The following is a 17058-nucleotide window of genomic DNA, read 5'->3' on the forward strand; positions in this document are numbered from 1 at the left end:
TCTCCCAGTCCTGCCCCCAAGCCTCCCAAGTGCTGAGATTACAAAGTATGCATCATCACACCTGCTCAGCTAAACATTTTGAGGCAATAATATTTTGTTTAAATTACCCAGGTGGGGTTTGAATTTGGGATTTTCCTGCCTCCTCCCAAGTAGCTGGGACTACAGGCATACACCATATCTTTTTTATTGCCAAATAATATCACATTGTATGAATGATATTTTTTTATGAATGATATATTTTATTGATTCATCAGTTTGTGAGCATTTGGATCATTTCACCTGTTGGAACTATTGTAAATGGTGCTATAAACATTCATTCTTATAGAAGTTTTTGTGATACTTCCTTAGTTTCTTGGCTTAGTAATTTAGTTCTCAAAACAGTCACGGAAGTCGAAAACTATAAAATCTGTGGGACTCGCCAGATGTAATGGCACATGCAGAAGGATCACTGTAAGTTTAAGGCCAGACTGAACTACAGAGTGAATCCCTGACTCAAAAAGCCTCCTTCCCACCAAAGTGGGACTTAAGCTGTCAAGATCCAAAATTAAACTGCTGAGTATACGGGTGCATGTCAGTGCTCAAAAGTACTTTGAGGGCTAAGGCAGGAAGATCACAAATTCACACAGCCTGGGCAATAGTGATTTAGCAAGGCCCGGTCTCAAAATAAAAAAAAATTAAAGGGATTGGAGATTCAGCTCAGAGCTAAAGCCTTTGGTTCAACCCCCTGTGCCACAAGAAAAGAAACTTTGTTTTTTGAGACAGGGTCTCCCTATGTAGTCCAGGCTGGCTTCAAACTTGCTGTGATCCCCCCTGGCTCAGCTGCCTGACTGCTGGTGTTACAGATGTGTGCCACCACACCTGCACCTGAATGGTTAGAGCTTCATGAATTTCCTTTCCTAAATAAAATAGTTTAAGAAAGATGCAGAAGTAGGGTTGCATTTTACCAGTAACTTTTGTTGCTTTTAAAATATTTTAAGATGTCCTCCAGAAATAATTGCTAGTGCAGATTTTTGCCAATCTCAGGATTTTATCAATTGGTGATTTTACTATTGCTACAGTGAAGAAGTAATAGGGAAACTTTTTGAGACAAAAATAGTAAAGCTTACTTTATACATGCTGAAGCCTGATCATCTTGAAGACACACTTTATTTTGTTTTTTGTTTTTGTTTTCTGAGATAGGGTCTTAACTATCGATAGTTCAGGCTGCCTTGAACCTACTGTGTAGGCCAGGCTGGCTTTTGACAGTGATCCTCATATCTCAGCCTCCAAGTGCTGGGATTACATGTTGCACCACCACGCTCAGTTTAATTTTTTGAGAAAGGTTGCCCAAGCGGGCCTTGAAATTGTGATCCTCCTGCTTCATCCTTGTGGAGTGCTGGGATTACAGTGTCTTATCATTCTGAGCCTTTTCCTTTTATTTATTGAATATTTATTGCAGTGAAAATAGAAGCTCTCCAGCAAAGCACAGTGCTTGGTGCCCTGGGACCCTTCCCCCCCTTTAACATTTGGCAATGTCTGGAGACATTTTAGATGATCACAATGAGGTATAGGTGATAAAGAGTTTATTGTGGCTAATAAGTAAAAGCCAGAGATACTGTTAACCATCCAGTAGTGCACAGGACAGCCAGCACATTTGCACTACTTGAACAATCTGTTTTGTGTTCATAACTTTGCTCAATAGTCAACCAAAAATCTGATTTGAAAAAACCTGTAGGAATCAAGTGAGTTATGTCACCTGAACACAAGGAGACGATCTATATATAGTGCTTGTGCTAGTGTGTTAAAATATTGATTGTTCTCTGTGTGTGTGTGTTTGCTTTATTTGCATAAAGTAACATAACCTTGGCTCCAATGAAAGTGATACCAGCAGTAAAACCAAGCTTTTCCATAATGAGTTAAAGAAAGGAATCATTGTGAAATTTGTTAAAACACAAATTTTGAGCTGGTTGAGTTCAACAACCAAGGTATCAGTATATTTTTTTTGGTATATTTTTATAGCAGCCTATTAAGAAAACTATAAATGTTTCTCACTTAAGAATTTAATAACAGTTTTGGAAAAATGCTTTAAGGTTTGTGTTTAAGCTATGTATGTATATTAAAGAGGTTAAGATATGTGGGTTGTGTGTTATCCCTGTCCTTCCTCAGCTTCTAGTGCTAGGATCACAGGCCTGCACCATGATACCCACTCTGCATTTTGCATTAATAATTGGGGAAAGTTTTGTGTGATGATTAAGTTGTTAATTCATATAAGATTTAAGAAGAATAAAAGAACTCTACCAATCACTGTGCGTTTGACCTACCTGATCTTTAACAACACTTAAAAAGCAGGGAACACCCAGACATGGTATGGTGGTGCATGCCTGTAAACCCAACACTTGGGGGCTGAGGCAGGCTACAAGATCAACCTCAGCTAATAGTGGGTTCAGGGCTAACCTGAACTACATAGTGAGACCTTAGCTCAAAAAATTAACCAGGGAACACTGTTGAAATCCCAGACATGTATAGGCCTAGGTATTGGAGGAACAAAGGGCATGGAGGATTTAGGTAGCGTATTTTGTATTATTGGAATAAAATGACGTGGGACAAATATTGGCGTTCACTTTATCAATTTTGTAGTGTTTATTAGCGTTTTTGAGATGAGGTCTAGCTTTGTTGTTCAGGCTGGCTTTGAACTCACTATAGCCCAGACTGACCTCAGTTTGGGGAGATCGACATTCAGGCTCCCAAGTGGTGGGATTAAAGGTTCCTAGCATTTTTTTTTTTAAGAGAAAAAGAAAAAAAAAAAACCAAAAAGGATACAAGTAATACAGAATTTCAAAAAAATAGTAAGAAATCACTAGTTAATAGATTATTGTCATCTTAGAAATAGTTGTTCAAGTTCCCAGCTTTTAAGGATTATATTTACTTAGATTTACATTGTGGCGCTAGGTCAGTGTTGCTACTCTCAAATTGAAGATCTTATAAAGGAATTTTATCCTTGAAGTCCTTACAACAATGTTTAAAATTAACAGTGGTTTAATATTTCAGTTATGCTAATTTATTTTGAAATTTTAAATGTTAGTGTGTGAGGCTGTCATTTTGTCAAAAGAATCAACAAGTTAAAAATTGAGAAACCCTGATCTACAAAGTTGATTTAAGCTGTATCAGACCAAAGGGCAGATTGTAGATTCTGCACTTTTGTTGTAAGTCTGTAGAACAAGAGAAAGTGGGTACCTTGCTTAATTGTTCTTATATTCAATTTTAACCTCATTAGTAGACTGACCACAAGCTCTGTTTTCTCCAAATGGTAGAACATGTTAATAATTGGGTATTAGCTGATGATACTAGATTAAGCTCCAAGAGGGTAAGAGCTCTGGCAAGCATCATACTAATCCCAGACACTTGCTTAATTAAAAAATATAAAATGACTAAAGTAAGGCTATGCACTATGAGTATTCAACCTCTTGTTCACATTAGCTCTTTAAAATTTCTCCTAGATCTTTGCAATGAGCTGGAAAAGAATCACTGCTATAGGACTCAACCTTCTGAGTAACTGCTTTCTTTCAAAGCTTTAGAGTAGATTCATAGCTAGAATAGAACAGCTGTGATCTGGTCACTCATGACGCGTGCAGTACTCTTGGTAGCCAGATTAGTATTAAATCACTTGAGAGAAATACAGAAACTTCACATTAATGAACATCTTTTTTTCATATTATTGCAGCCAAGCTCATCAGATTTGCACCTTGAGACCATAATACTTCAGGTTCTTGTTATGTTCAGAAGGCTGTAACATTCGTAGCAAACAGGTCACCTTTAATTTCCTGACAGTTGAATTTTAAAAGCAAGACATATACCAAGTGAGAGAACAACCTTCAGTTAAACAAGTGGTGCATCAAGTTACAGGTACTTAGCTCTCTTGGGTTGAAAATTAGATGAGAATTGGAACATGGAAAAGGAAATCATGGTTACAAAAGTCATGAAGCTGTTTTTTGTTAAACAGCTACTTTTTTCTTTGTCATGTAGTATTTGCTCTTGGGCTAGTGATAGAACTTACTGAGTCATCCTCCCCACCCCCACCCCCGTTCTGAATTAATTGTTGATTTTGCTATCTTAGAAGTGTTCTGGCTAGCGAGCCAAGATCAGTCTACTAAATGGAGCTATTTAGAGATTATTAATTATTTCATTGCCATGGAAAACATTTAAACACATTGGTTGTTAGTTTTTTTGTGTTTTCCTTTTAGTATCATATCTCAGTATGAAGTGTTATAGCACAGAGATTTAGGGTATATGTGTTTTAACTATATGTTAAACACTTCAACTGTTTGTTCAAAAAATGTTCAAACATTTTCAAATAACATTTGAGTACGACAAAGCAGTTTGCCATGGTTATGATAACCCTCCAAAAAACTAATATGCTGCTTAGAAGCTGGGACCCTTTGGTAGACTAGAAAGAGCCCTGCACTTCAATTGTAGTTCTATCATCTAATAACTAACTTTAGGATAGTCCTTTAACATGAAACTTTCCTCCTATAAATTGGTAGTTATGATTCTTTCCTCCCATGATTATTTGTACACCTATCAAATCCCTCAAAATTGACATGCAACTGGGGAACCAAAGGAAGGAGAATCACAAATTCAGGTCTAGCCTAGGCAACTTTATATGCTCCTATCTCAAACTATGTTTTCGGGTATTTTCAGGGTTGGTTGGTTTGTTTGAGACAAGATCTCGCTGTGTAGTTCAGACTGGCCTTGAACTCACTATGTAGCCCAGGCCTCGAATTTACAGCAATCCTCCTGCCTCAGCCTCTCAAGTGCTGAGTGGTTTTTTGAGACAAGGTCTCACTGTATAGTTCCGTCTAGTCTCAAGTGCACTATGTAGGCCAGCCCAGACCTTGAACGTTTAGCCATACTCCTGCCTCAGCTTCCTGAGTACTGGAATTAGAGGTGTGTGCCACACCCAGCTCAAACTACATTTTTTTAAAATGGAGCTCACCGGTGCTCAGTGGTTGAATGCTTATCAAACCTACAAGGTCCTGGGTTCAATCCCTAATACCACCAAAAAAAGTAATAATAATAAGGGCCAGAAATATAGGGCCAGTTAGTGCTCCTTAAGTTTATCCCTGATGCTACCCCAGAAAAAATACTACATAAAATGTTATGATGTGGGAGAGGAAGTTTGTCTTACGTACTTTTGTATCCAAAAAGCAATGAATTTAGTGACTTGTTTTTAGTATGGATTTTTTGTTTTGGAGGGGTTTTTTTTGTTTTTGAGACTGACTCACTATGTAGTTCATGCTGGCTTGACTATTAGCCAAGGCTGGCCTTAAGCTCATGGTGATCCTCCTGCCTCAGCCTCCTGAGTGCTAGGATTATAGGCATACACCACCATGCCCGGCAACCTGTCTTAAGTAGAAGTACTTGGTAAATTTAAATTTTCAAATAGAGCTGAGCATCTAGCTCAAAAGTAGATTACTTACCTGGTACATGCAGGGTCCTGAGTTCAATTCCCAATAACATACAATCAATGATAATATAATATAATAAAGAGTAAAAGATTCCTTCCACCTCAGCTATACTTCCAGAGGGGAGTATTGGACATCCTTCCCTTTTCCATACGTGAATATGTGTTAATATATATTGTATCCTGTGACCTTTTTTGTACTGGGGATCAAACTCATGACCTCATGCTTGCCAGGCAGGCGCTTGAGCCACTGAGCTAAATCCCCAGCCTTAAATGTGCCGTAATCTAGTCCTTTGATGAGCTTTTATGTTCCTTTCTTTATAAATATATTTAATGTACTGCATTGTACAGTTGTGTAAATACTTTGATATTTATGAATAATCCCTTTTCTTTTTACAATAGCAAAAAAGAAGAATAAGAAGGGGAAGACTATCTCCCTAACCGACTTTCTGGCTGAGGATGGAGGGACCGGTGGAGGAACCACCTATGTTCCCAAACCAGTCAGCTGGGCTGATGAAACAGATGACCTGGAAGGAGATGGTAAGTTTTCTTTTTTTGTGATGCTTGCAATTTCATTATTTACTAGATAAAAGCTATTTTGTGGTTCACTGTAACATGAAAGAATGTAACTTTGTAAAACCTGAAATGTATGGATTTACATACACAGTCTTGGGCTTCAGGATTTCATCTCAGGGTTAAGCTGTCAAGACTTTAATGGGAACAGCAATGAACATTCAAGAGAGCTCCATGCTAAGCCTAGCTTCCTTTTTCTTTTCTTTCTGTGTTTAGTTTTGTTTTGAGACAAGGTCTTGCTGTATAGCCCAGACGCCAGATGATGCTACTGCCTTGGGTTCCCAAGTGCTAGGGTTGCTGACTTGTACCATCACACCCAGCTCCAGCTCTTTATTCTCATTGAGTTTCTGGAGCTAAGCTCAAACTTGTGATCCTACTGCCTCTGTCTTCCACACATGTAGGTTGGCATAGATTTTATTCTAAACAGTAATCCTTTTTCTTGGTTCTTCTATCCTAGTTTCAACCACTTGGCACAGTAATGATGATGATGTGTATAGGGCACCTCCAATTGACCGTTCCATCCTTCCCACTGCTCCACGGGCTGCTCGGGAACCCAATATCGACCGGAGCCGTCTTCCCAAATCGCCACCCTACACTGCTTTTCTAGGAAACTTGCCCTATGAAGTGACAGAAGACTCTATTAAGGAATTCTTTAGAGGCTTAAATGTAAGTGTAATCATTTTAGGGCATTAACTAGATAGTTCCAATTAGTAACTAAAAGTACTTGTGGAATGGACAGTTCTTAAGTGAATGAAACAAAATTAAAAATGTAGCATATAAAAGGAAACAAAGCTAAGGTTAGCAGGAATACACTGAATTCACAGTTCATTTGTTTTCAAAGAGTTAAATGCAAATGGATGAAAATCCAAAGGTGTGATAGAGCATAAAATGTCTTCTATTTTTCTGTAGTATTCTTCCTGGAAACATCTAGGTTCTCTGATATTCTTCAGAGAAATTTGTAGTATGGGCATTGGTTCTTGTGCAGTCCAAAAAAAAAAAGGACTTTTAACTCCTTATCTTTACTCTTTCAGATCAGTGCAGTGCGTTTGCCACGTGAACCCAGCAATCCAGACAGGTTGAAAGGTTTTGGTTATGCTGAGTTTGAGGACCTGGATTCCCTGCTCAGTGCCCTGAGTCTCAATGAAGAGGTAAAGGATTTGGGGTGGTGTAAATTTAGTATTTATCAAACTGATTTTTTTTTTTTTTTTTCTTAGAAATGTAGATTAAACCCAGGGCCTTTGCCCTGGCCTATATCCTCAAAAGAGTGGTGGGATTCCAGGTGTGCTGTGTAACACTCAGTTTCAAACTGATATTGGAGGGGGGTACTAAACATTCCCCTGGCCACAGTGAAGACCCCAGATTATTTAATGTTCAGCATCTCTTAACAATTCACAATCACATAGGTAAATTTTGGAAGAAACCAGACACACTAAGTATAAAGTCTCAGTTTATTTACTGCTTTGCCTCAGCTTTTATGTATTTGCTTTTTAAAAATCTCTGTACATGCACACAAGAAAAACTAGGTATAGTGGCACACTACTTACTGTAAGCCTATCTGTGTGAACAGCTGAGACAGGAAGATTACAGATTTCAAGGCCAGGCTGGACAATTGCATCAACCCTGTTTCAAAAATCAAATTTAAGATGATTAGGGCTGAAAATACAGCTCAGTGGTAGGACATTTGCCTAGCATGCATGTAGTTTTGAGTTTAATCCCTGGTAGGGGTGGTAAAGATAAATCAATTTAGTATTAAAGGGCATTGTCTTCCAGCTAGGGATGTGACTCAGTGGTAAAGCACTTGTCTAGCACATTCAAGACCCCAGGTTTGCTTCCCAGCACCAAAGGTGGAAAAATGTCTTAATTTCCCAGAGTTTTGCAATATGTGGGACTTTTTGTTTTTAATAATTAAAGAGGTAGGTGTGGCACATACCTGTAATCCCTGCACTCAGGAGGTTGAGGCAGTAGGATTACCAGTAGTTCAAGGGCAGCCTCAGCTACATGTTGAAATCCTGTCTCAAAAAATTAAAACATACAATAAAAATAATAATAAAAGTTAGGGTTATATTGTTCCTTGTTTTGTTTTGTTTTTTTTTTGTTTGTTTGTTTTGTTTTGGTACTGGGAATCAAACGACTTCGTGCTTGCCAAGCAAGTGCTTATGCCACTGAGCTAAATCCCTGTCCCTCCTAGTACTGTTTTGCAGGACAAATTACTAAACATTTAGTCTTGTTTGGTTTTTTTGTAGACCTGGAGATTAAACTCAGGTCTTCATACATCTTACACAAGCAATCTATCACTGAACTATGTCCTGTGCCCTTTTTATTTTTTTTTAACTTTGAAACACTGCTAAATTACCCAGGCTACCCCAGATTTAATGATCCAATCCAAAAACGGGCATCAGAGATGAATGTTGTGCACTTCTCAAATGAATACAAACAGCAAATAAATATATGAAAAAATAGTACCACTGGTCATTCACGAAATGCAAGTTAAAACACTGAGAGTCTTATCTCCAGAAAAATTTGACTATCGACGAATGAACCATTGCTAGTGGGTCTGAAGGGAAAAAGAACCCTTTTCCACTATTGGTGCGAGTGTGGACTGGTATAAAACATACCACAGCAATACATGTTCACTGATGTTTATAGAAATATAGTTTGTAGTAGCTAAGTCTTGGAAACAACACCTTTGCCCATCAGCAACGTAATGGATTAAAAAGATGTGATGGTTTTATATAATGGAGTACAACTCAGCTATAAAGAAGAATAAACTCAAGGCTTTTATAGATAAATGGATGCAACGTGAGACCATACTTACAAGTGAAATAAATCAGACTTGCATGTGTAAACATATTGTCTCCCTAGTATAAAAAGTTGAAAGAAAGGCCTGGGGATTTAGCTCAGCGGCATAAGCACCTGCCTTGCAAGCAGGCAGTCGTGAGTTCGATCCCTAGTACCGATAAAAACAAAAAAAGACCAAAAAAAAAAAAAAAGTTGAAAGAGTAAATAAGATTCAAAATCTACAACAGGTACTGTGAAAGGGAAAGAAACTGCTCAAAAGCAAAGAACTAAGATGGAGAAAAACTGTGTAAGATAACTATAATACTAATCTCTCTTCATCAAAAAAATGTATGCTTTCTTTTTTTTTTTCCTAAAGACTGAGTGATCCAAAAAAATGTATGCTTTCATTATTCAATTACTTGATCATTTTTTTCATGTCTCAATCTTATAATCTGAACAGCATATTTTAAAGATAATATGCGATATATTAACCAGTGTTAATTATTTTGTTTTGAAATTCTGTATCTTTTTTTAAATTAAAATAAAATCAAATTTTAAAAAATTACTTGGGCCAGAAATCCTCTTATCTCGCCCTTGCCAAGGATGAGGAGTTACAGACATGTATCACTATACCTGGACCAGTGCTCCTGCTTTTTACACTGCGCATAAATGTTTTCCCACTCAGAAATTATGAGTTCATGTCTGGGAAGAAAAAAGATCTTTATTCTCTTTTGGCTCCAGAAACTTCTCATTGTTTCTTGGGAAGGCATTTTGGCCATTGTTCTGTATCAAATCTACTATTTAACATGACTGAAAGTAAAAAAGCCTTTTAAAAAATTATTTATCATCTCATAGTTGAATACTATTAGAACCCAGATAAAAATAAAAATTCACATTATACATGTACAAAGAGCTAAGGTTATTCCTGAGTTTTGTTTTTTTATTTTGGTGCAGGGGATTACACTCACAACCTCATACTTGACCACTGAGCTAAATCCCTGGCCTTCCTGAGTTTTCATTGTATCATTTTTACATTTTATATAACTTGGGTGTTTTTAACCAAAATTCATTGTTTTTCACCTGTAGAATTTGTCTACTATGAAATGAGGAAAAACTATCAGAAATGTTTGGTGATTATTGTAGTGCCAAAATACCTTTTATTTAGCTAACTGGAAATTACTTTTAATTCATTACACTTAACAAATAGCATTGGCTAGTTATTCTGTTCTGTGAATTATGGCCTGATTAATTGGCCTGATAACTCATTTAAGGTGAACTTAAGTTTGTTAATTCTTAGAGACTATTTTAGTTTTCAAGTGTTTATAAATGATTCTTTTTTTTTTCCTTTTTCTCTTTTTATCTGTACCAGGGATCAAACTCACGACCGCCTGCTTGCAAGGCAGGTGCTTATGCCGCTGAGCTAAATCCCCAGCCCCTATAAAGGATTCTTTAGCCAGCAAACTGAGTGTTAGCTAGAGTACAATATCTTTCCTTGACCTGCCTTCCTGCAGTGCTACTGCTATGGTTAGATACTTATGGTCGCTTATGGGATTTGTGCAAATGGGGCAGAAGATTGATTATAATAGAGTCCTGTGCTCTCAGTCTCTAGGTAACAGGAGAATTCGAGTGGATGTTGCTGATCAAGCACAGGATAAAGGTAAGAAAACAGGAAAAAATTTCCTGTTCAGTAATCATCCTAGGATGACACAGCACAGGTGTCCTTCCCCAGAATATTTTAATAGACATAAGTGATAAACCAGCCTAAATATAAAGTAACCATTTTCAGCCAGTTTTGCTCTCCAGGGGACTTTTGGCAGTGTTTGTGGGCATTTGAAGTGAGTGCTACTGATACTCTATTAGATAATACAATCCATAGATTAATTCTTGAAATGCCCTGACTGATCTAAATGGATATTAAATTTGTAATAAATAGTTTAGCTTCAGATCATATATTATACACAACAGGGACCTCATTCATGTTTCAGAAATTCGTGGCCTATATGAATAAGTACTAAGCCAGTAGAAATCAGCATGAAGAAAAGAATAACCTGCACTTAAGGCACCTGGAACATCTTCATGATAATATGATGTAGTAAAGAAATTAGTGTGAGGATTGATTCTGTATGTGAGTATGAGACAGGAGGAAAGGAGAGAGGCAGACAAGGCAGTGGACAGAGCAAGTCTTTCATTTTGTCAACTTGTGGTTTTTTGTTTGTTTTTGAGTTTTTTGTTTTTTACTTTACAGACCGGGATGATCGTTCTTTCGGGCGAGATAGAAATCGAGATTCTGACAAAACAGACACAGACTGGAGGGCACGTCCTGCCACAGACAGCTTTGATGACTATCCACCAAGAAGAGGTGATGATAGCTTTGGCGACAGTAAGTTAATTTTTATGAAGTCAAGTTTCTTTTGTAGTTTGTTTGATAATAAGACAAAGGTATTATTGTAGAGAATCACATTAGCAGATAGAAAGTGGGATACAGTAGATATAGATACAGGATCTCCTGTATTGTCAGGCTGGTCCTGAACTCCTCAGCTCAAGCAGTCTTGCCTCAGTCTCCCTAGTAGCTGCAACTATACGCACATGCCAACAACTTAACCAATTTTTTAAAAATTTTGGCATTCAAAAGAATTGGGTACCAGAAGAGAATTTTATAAAATTCATTTTGTAAAAGTTCAGTCCTTCACAAAGACAAAAGTGACATTTGCTTTTTTTTTTTTTTTTTTTTTTTTTTTTTTTTTTTTCTTTCTTCACTATGTAGTTCAGGCTGGCCTTGAGCTCACTTTGTAGCCCAGGCTGGTCTCGAACTTGCAATGATCCTCCCACGCTCCCACCTCAGTCTCCTGAGTGCTGGGATCACAGGCATGAGCCACCATGCCTGGCCACACCTGGCTACTCTTTAAATTTTTTTTTAAATCTTTTTGCCATGTGTCAGGTACTATTCTAGGCTCAAGAAAAAACAGTGACCAGAAAAGTCCTGTTTTCGCAGGATATTGATACAGTAGAGAAAAATTTAGGTAGGAGACTATCCAGAAAAAGATTGAGAAGATCATGGGGATACAGTAGGGACAAACTATTATGTTTTAGATCACCCAAATCTGCAAAAAGTATATAAAGCACAAAATAAAATTACAATCAAAATACATGTAAAAGGCTGGGGATATAGCTCAGCAGTACAGCACCTGCCTGGCAAGCACAAGGTCCAAATTCCTAGTACCCCAAAAAAAACACTTTATAATGATTTGATAAGATGTCATTGCATATGTGTAATCTCAAGGATAAAATTCAAAACCTATCATGTTATGGAACAAATAAAAATACAAAAATTTGAAAATGATATTAAATAGTGTTAATGCGTTAGCTGTAAAAATACAACATTATCTAACCACTTTCATGGTTATAGATGGGTGTTAGGAATCCCATTACACATGTAGTGTGAGACATTTCCTGTTCTCTAACATTTTATGAGGACATAAAATGCAGGAGAACCAGGTGTGTGACTCAGGCCTGTATTCCCAGCACTCAGAAGGCTAGACAGGAGGATCACAGTGAGTTCAAGGCCAGCCTGAACCTACACAGTGAGGACCTGTCTTCAAAAAAAAAAAAACACAAGTGGAGAATAAAATACAGAACACAGTGGTGGGACAGGTCAAAAGAAATACTAAATCTGAAGTTTATGTATTATTTTATGATCAAAACTTTGTGATTGAAGAAAGCTTGGAGGAGAAGTATACTTAGGCATTTATGCAAGAAATTCTGTTGTTAACAGGAAGAAATGGCTCTTGAAAGAAAAAGCAATCAGACCAAGGGTCCTGTTTTGATTGAAGGGACATGACTATTTTCTCACCTGACATCTTGAATTTAGAGCAAGCAGGATGGATAACAAGAAAGTGAGTGTGCTGTTATCCAAAGCTGGCCCAAGTCAGCTTTTAATTAATGGGAGTTACATCAGACTATCTCAGAGGTCAGAGGCTCCTACCTCAAGCATTAGACAGGGGAAAAAAAAAGATAAGTGGGAGGAAGGGAAATATTACTAAATGTCACCATAAAATCTCAGCAGCACACTGATGTGCTTCTTAACTATGGATCTGTGTTTTTCATTTTATTTTAAGTCAAGTATAGAGTTTACCTACCTCTCCAGAAAGTTACCAAATTTTTGGTGATCCTGCCTCTACCTCTTAAGTACTGGCATTATAGGTATTTGCCGGTACCTATGGGGCTTCCTCCTGCCCCCACTTAGATTTATTTTTTAACTGCCATACAGGACACAAAAAATGTTTTACTGGGGAACCATGTGATGTTTCAATAACAGAAACACATCATGTGACATTTACATCATGTTGAACATAGCTGCTACCTCCTTAACCTTTCTGTAAGTAGCTCATTACAAAGGCCCTGGGTTTAATTCTCAGGACGGGCAAAAAATCACATCCATGTTATATCTATTCTGACATACATGTTCCAATAGCATATACCAAGTATTAGTACAAAAAAAATAAAGCCAAAACAACAACCAGCAGCCAGGCATGGTGGCCCACACTGGTAGTCCTTGCCACTGGGAAGGAAGCTCAGCCAAGGAGTCTAGGTAACAGAGTGAGACCTAATTTCAAAACAATGTATAACCTTAACAACGTGGGAAAAAAATACAACAAAATAGACAAGCCTCTTTGCATTTGTAATTCAAATGGCTAAATCTAAAAATAGTACATTAGAAAACTATCAAGGAACTCCAAATTTGTTTCTATTAACACTGCAAATAAGATAGGCTCTCTCATATTACTGTTACTTCTTTCTGTCCTGAAAACATTGAGACTGAAAAAACATGGCCCTGGGGATGTGACTCAGTGTAAAACACTTGCCTAATACAGGCCAGGCGCTACATTCAAACCACAGCAAAAAAGTAACTGAAAATAAGTAAAAGGTAATACAGAAAAGTTTATCCTAACATAATTCATGTACACACAAAGATCCTGCAGGCAGAGTCAGCAGCAGAACACTTGCTTAGCATGCAGGAAATCCTGGCTATTGTCCCTGGCACAGCATCTACATACGTACTTATGCAGAACAAAGTTTCTAAGCATGCTCATGTGCTGAGTGCTACCAGCAGGTAGCTTCTAGGAATAACAGAAAAAAATTGTCCGCAGCAGATACATTGACAGCCAAAAATGCTTACCCTGCCAGGTATTGGTGTCGTAAGCAATCATCTCCGCACTCTTGGAGGCTATGAGAATCACAAATCCAAGCCCAGCATGGGCAGTTTACTTGCCTTTTTTAAAATAGAAATGGTTTCACTGTATAGTCACCAGAGTGGCCCTGGAACTTATCTTTCTGCCTCAACGCTGGTGTCCTAGGATTACACACTTGTATCACCATGCCCAGCCTTTCATTGGCTTATTGTGGGGGTGGGGGTGGTGACGGCAACGGTAACAGTGACTTCTGTTGCTGTTCTTGTTGACGCTGACATTGATAGTTATAAATGCCCTATAATACTTTCATTCTCTTGAATGGTTTTATACTATTTTATGTTTGATACTCTTGTATATGAAGCTATGCTCAACTATTTCAAAGAAAGAGACATTATGGTAGCTACTGTTAATTATGGGTTGTCTTGTGGCTTGTGGTACATTACTGTGTTGCTTACATTGTTCTGTTCTGATCTGCTTTGTTATGTCTTCTTTTGTCTTAATCTCTTTAAAATAAAATAAAAAGATAAGGTCTCACTTTGTAGTTCAGGCTGGCCTTGAGCTCATTGTGTAGTCCAGCCTGGACCACAACCAACTTACTCTTTTTAGACTCTTTGTTGTATATAATTATTTCACTTAACATTCTTTCAAATTATAAAATTTAAATGTAAAACAATGCCAACCAGTCATATAGAAAAAGTTACATGGTTTCCAAAATAAAGTGATTATTTTGCAGCGTAAAGATTCATATGTGGTGCTTCATTCATGCTGTGCAGTTCCTCTATCACTGAACTACACTCATAACCCCTGAAATCATTGTTTGAAAGGCAATAATCAGCTTGGCGTGGTGGTTTAATCCAGTACTTGGGGGCTGAAGCAGGAGGATTAATCACTAAGTTCAGGGCCAGCCTAGGCTATGCGACCCTGTAAATAAGAACCCTGTTCAGTGGGCAGAAATAGCCCTCAAATGTTTAAATGTATTATTAATTGATTCATATTTAGAAATTGCTATTTGTTGTGGAAAAAGGGGTTTTAAACTTAGAAAATTGCAAGAAGTGGAAATGTAACTCAGTGGCACAGTGCCTGCCTGGAAAACATGAGGCCCTGGATCCAATTCCCAGTTTTTTAAAAAAATGTGGGAAAATTGGAAGATCTGGTAATACTCAGTTGCAGCTAAATAAATATAGAAGACTATATTTTATTTTTTAAGTGACTTACTTTACCCAGTCTGCCTCCAGAACTGGTACATTCCTGTATGGATACTTCTGGTATTTTAAGGGTCTCTGGGGTTGGGTTTTGTTTTGTTTTGGGTACCAGGAATTAAACTCAGCACCTCACACTTGCGAGGCATGTGCTGTGCTGCTGAGCTATATCTCCAGCCCAGGGTCTCTAGTATTGATAAACATACATGTTTATGTAAAGTATAGTTTGTAACATACTTTCTTCATATGTTATGTGTCATGGACACAGGTAAGTTTTCCGTTTTAGTAGTTACTTTCTGTGGATTCCCTGTAATTTAATCTATGGCTTGTGGGCTTCACAATTTTAACAGTATAAAGAGCATTGCAGTCAGTGTCCTTGTATGTGTGTTTTTATCATACACCAAGTTAATTTCTTAGGCTAAATTCCCAGAAATTGAATTATTGCCCTAGTACATAAATAAATTTGAGAGGATGGTGTTTATGAGACAGGGTCTCACTATGCAGTTTAGGCTGGCCTTGAGCTCACTATATAGCCTCAGGTCATCTCAAACTCACAACAATCCTACTGCCTCAGCCTCCTGAGTGGTGCGATTACAGGCATGTGTCATCACACTGGCTGTAAGAATTTTTTTAAACAGATTTATAACATGGTTTACAGTGATTTCAGTAAATCAAGCACTCCACAACACCATGTACGGGTACAAAAATTATGTGATGATAGCTTCATATTGTGTAAGGGGACACAGATCTTTTTCAAATATGAAAAGAAAACTAGTCTTTTTACAACGTTAATCCCTAAGAACTATTATTCTCCTTTATAGACCACCATAGTTACTGTCAGTTTATAATTGTGCTCATGGCCATATGGATTATTGCATTTCCCAAAGAGTTTCAAGGGTTTTTTTAAGTCTACTAATACATAATTGTGAAATAATTTCAAAGTGTACTGTTTTAAGATGAACAGTATAGAAATAACTTTATGCCTAAACTTTGCCAACTCCAGATATTGTCATGCTGGCCATAGAAAATGAAACCAGAGGGGCTGGGGATTTAGCTCAGTGGCATAAGCGCCTGCCTTGGAAGCAGGCAGTCGTGAGTTCGATCCCTGGTACCGATAAAAAGGAAAAAGACAAAAAAAAAAAAAATGAAACCAGGTGTCTACTAAGTATTAGTTGATCTTAGTTAAAATTAGTTGATCTTAGTTAAAATGTGTTGTATACATCTTTTTCTCATTTTATTTGCCTTTTAGATTTGTGGTATGTCTTATTTTCCCAATGTTAGCTTTTATCTTAACTGAGGATCAAATCTAGGAGCACTTTACCACTGAGCTACATCTTCAGCCTCTTATTTTGAGGCAAGGTCTCATTAAGCTGTCAAGGCAGGGATTTTGATTATCCTGTCTCTGTCTCCCAAAATGCTGGGATTATGGACAGGTGCTTCCACACCTGGCTTCACCAGGGAAATTTTTTTAGACAAGGCCTCACTGTGTAGTTCAGGCTGGTCTTGAATTTGAGGTGATCCTCTTCTCAGCCCCCCAAGTACATGTGCTACCTTGCCCCAAAATATATTATAAAAACTAGACAAACTTGAATAATAGTACGTGAAACAAAAGTGATTCACTATGTTACTGTGCACTTTGTTAACATGTGAAAGAAAAAGGGTGGAGTTACTGTCTTATTTTCTGTCTAGAGTATCGAGATCGTTATGATTCAGACCGGTACCGTGATGGGTATCGGGATCGGGATGGCTATCGGGATGGCCCACGCCGGGATATGGATCGATATGGAGGCCGAGATCGATACGATGACCGAGGCAGCAGAGACTATGATAGAGGTAATTATATTATATAACACACAATTCAGGTTGAGTACTTTTTCGG

General features: G+C 37.7%; 1 protein-coding gene across 4 annotated transcripts in view; it reads left to right on the forward strand.

The window, feature by feature from the left end:
- Eif4b (eukaryotic translation initiation factor 4B) overlaps positions 1-17058 on the forward strand; it is a 29678-nt gene that overhangs the window by 3266 nt on the left and 9354 nt on the right. For all 4 annotated transcript variants that reach the window (XM_013159158.3, XM_013159159.3, XM_013159161.3 and 1 more), the window contains exons 2-7: positions 5843-5980; positions 6471-6679; positions 7045-7161; positions 10394-10448; positions 11037-11171; positions 16869-17012. In XM_013159158.3, the coding sequence (XP_013014612.1) occupies positions 5843-5980; positions 6471-6679; positions 7045-7161; positions 10394-10448; positions 11037-11171; positions 16869-17012 (798 nt within the window). The remainder of the gene's footprint in view (positions 1-5842; positions 5981-6470; positions 6680-7044; positions 7162-10393; positions 10449-11036; positions 11172-16868; positions 17013-17058) is intronic.

This window comes from Cavia porcellus, unplaced genomic scaffold, assembly GCF_034190915.1.
Source record: "Cavia porcellus strain 051 isolate PalLab524CR breed Dunkin Hartley unplaced genomic scaffold, mCavPor4.1 scaffold_8, whole genome shotgun sequence".
In the NCBI taxonomy this organism is placed as follows: Eukaryota; Metazoa; Chordata; class Mammalia; order Rodentia; family Caviidae; genus Cavia; species Cavia porcellus.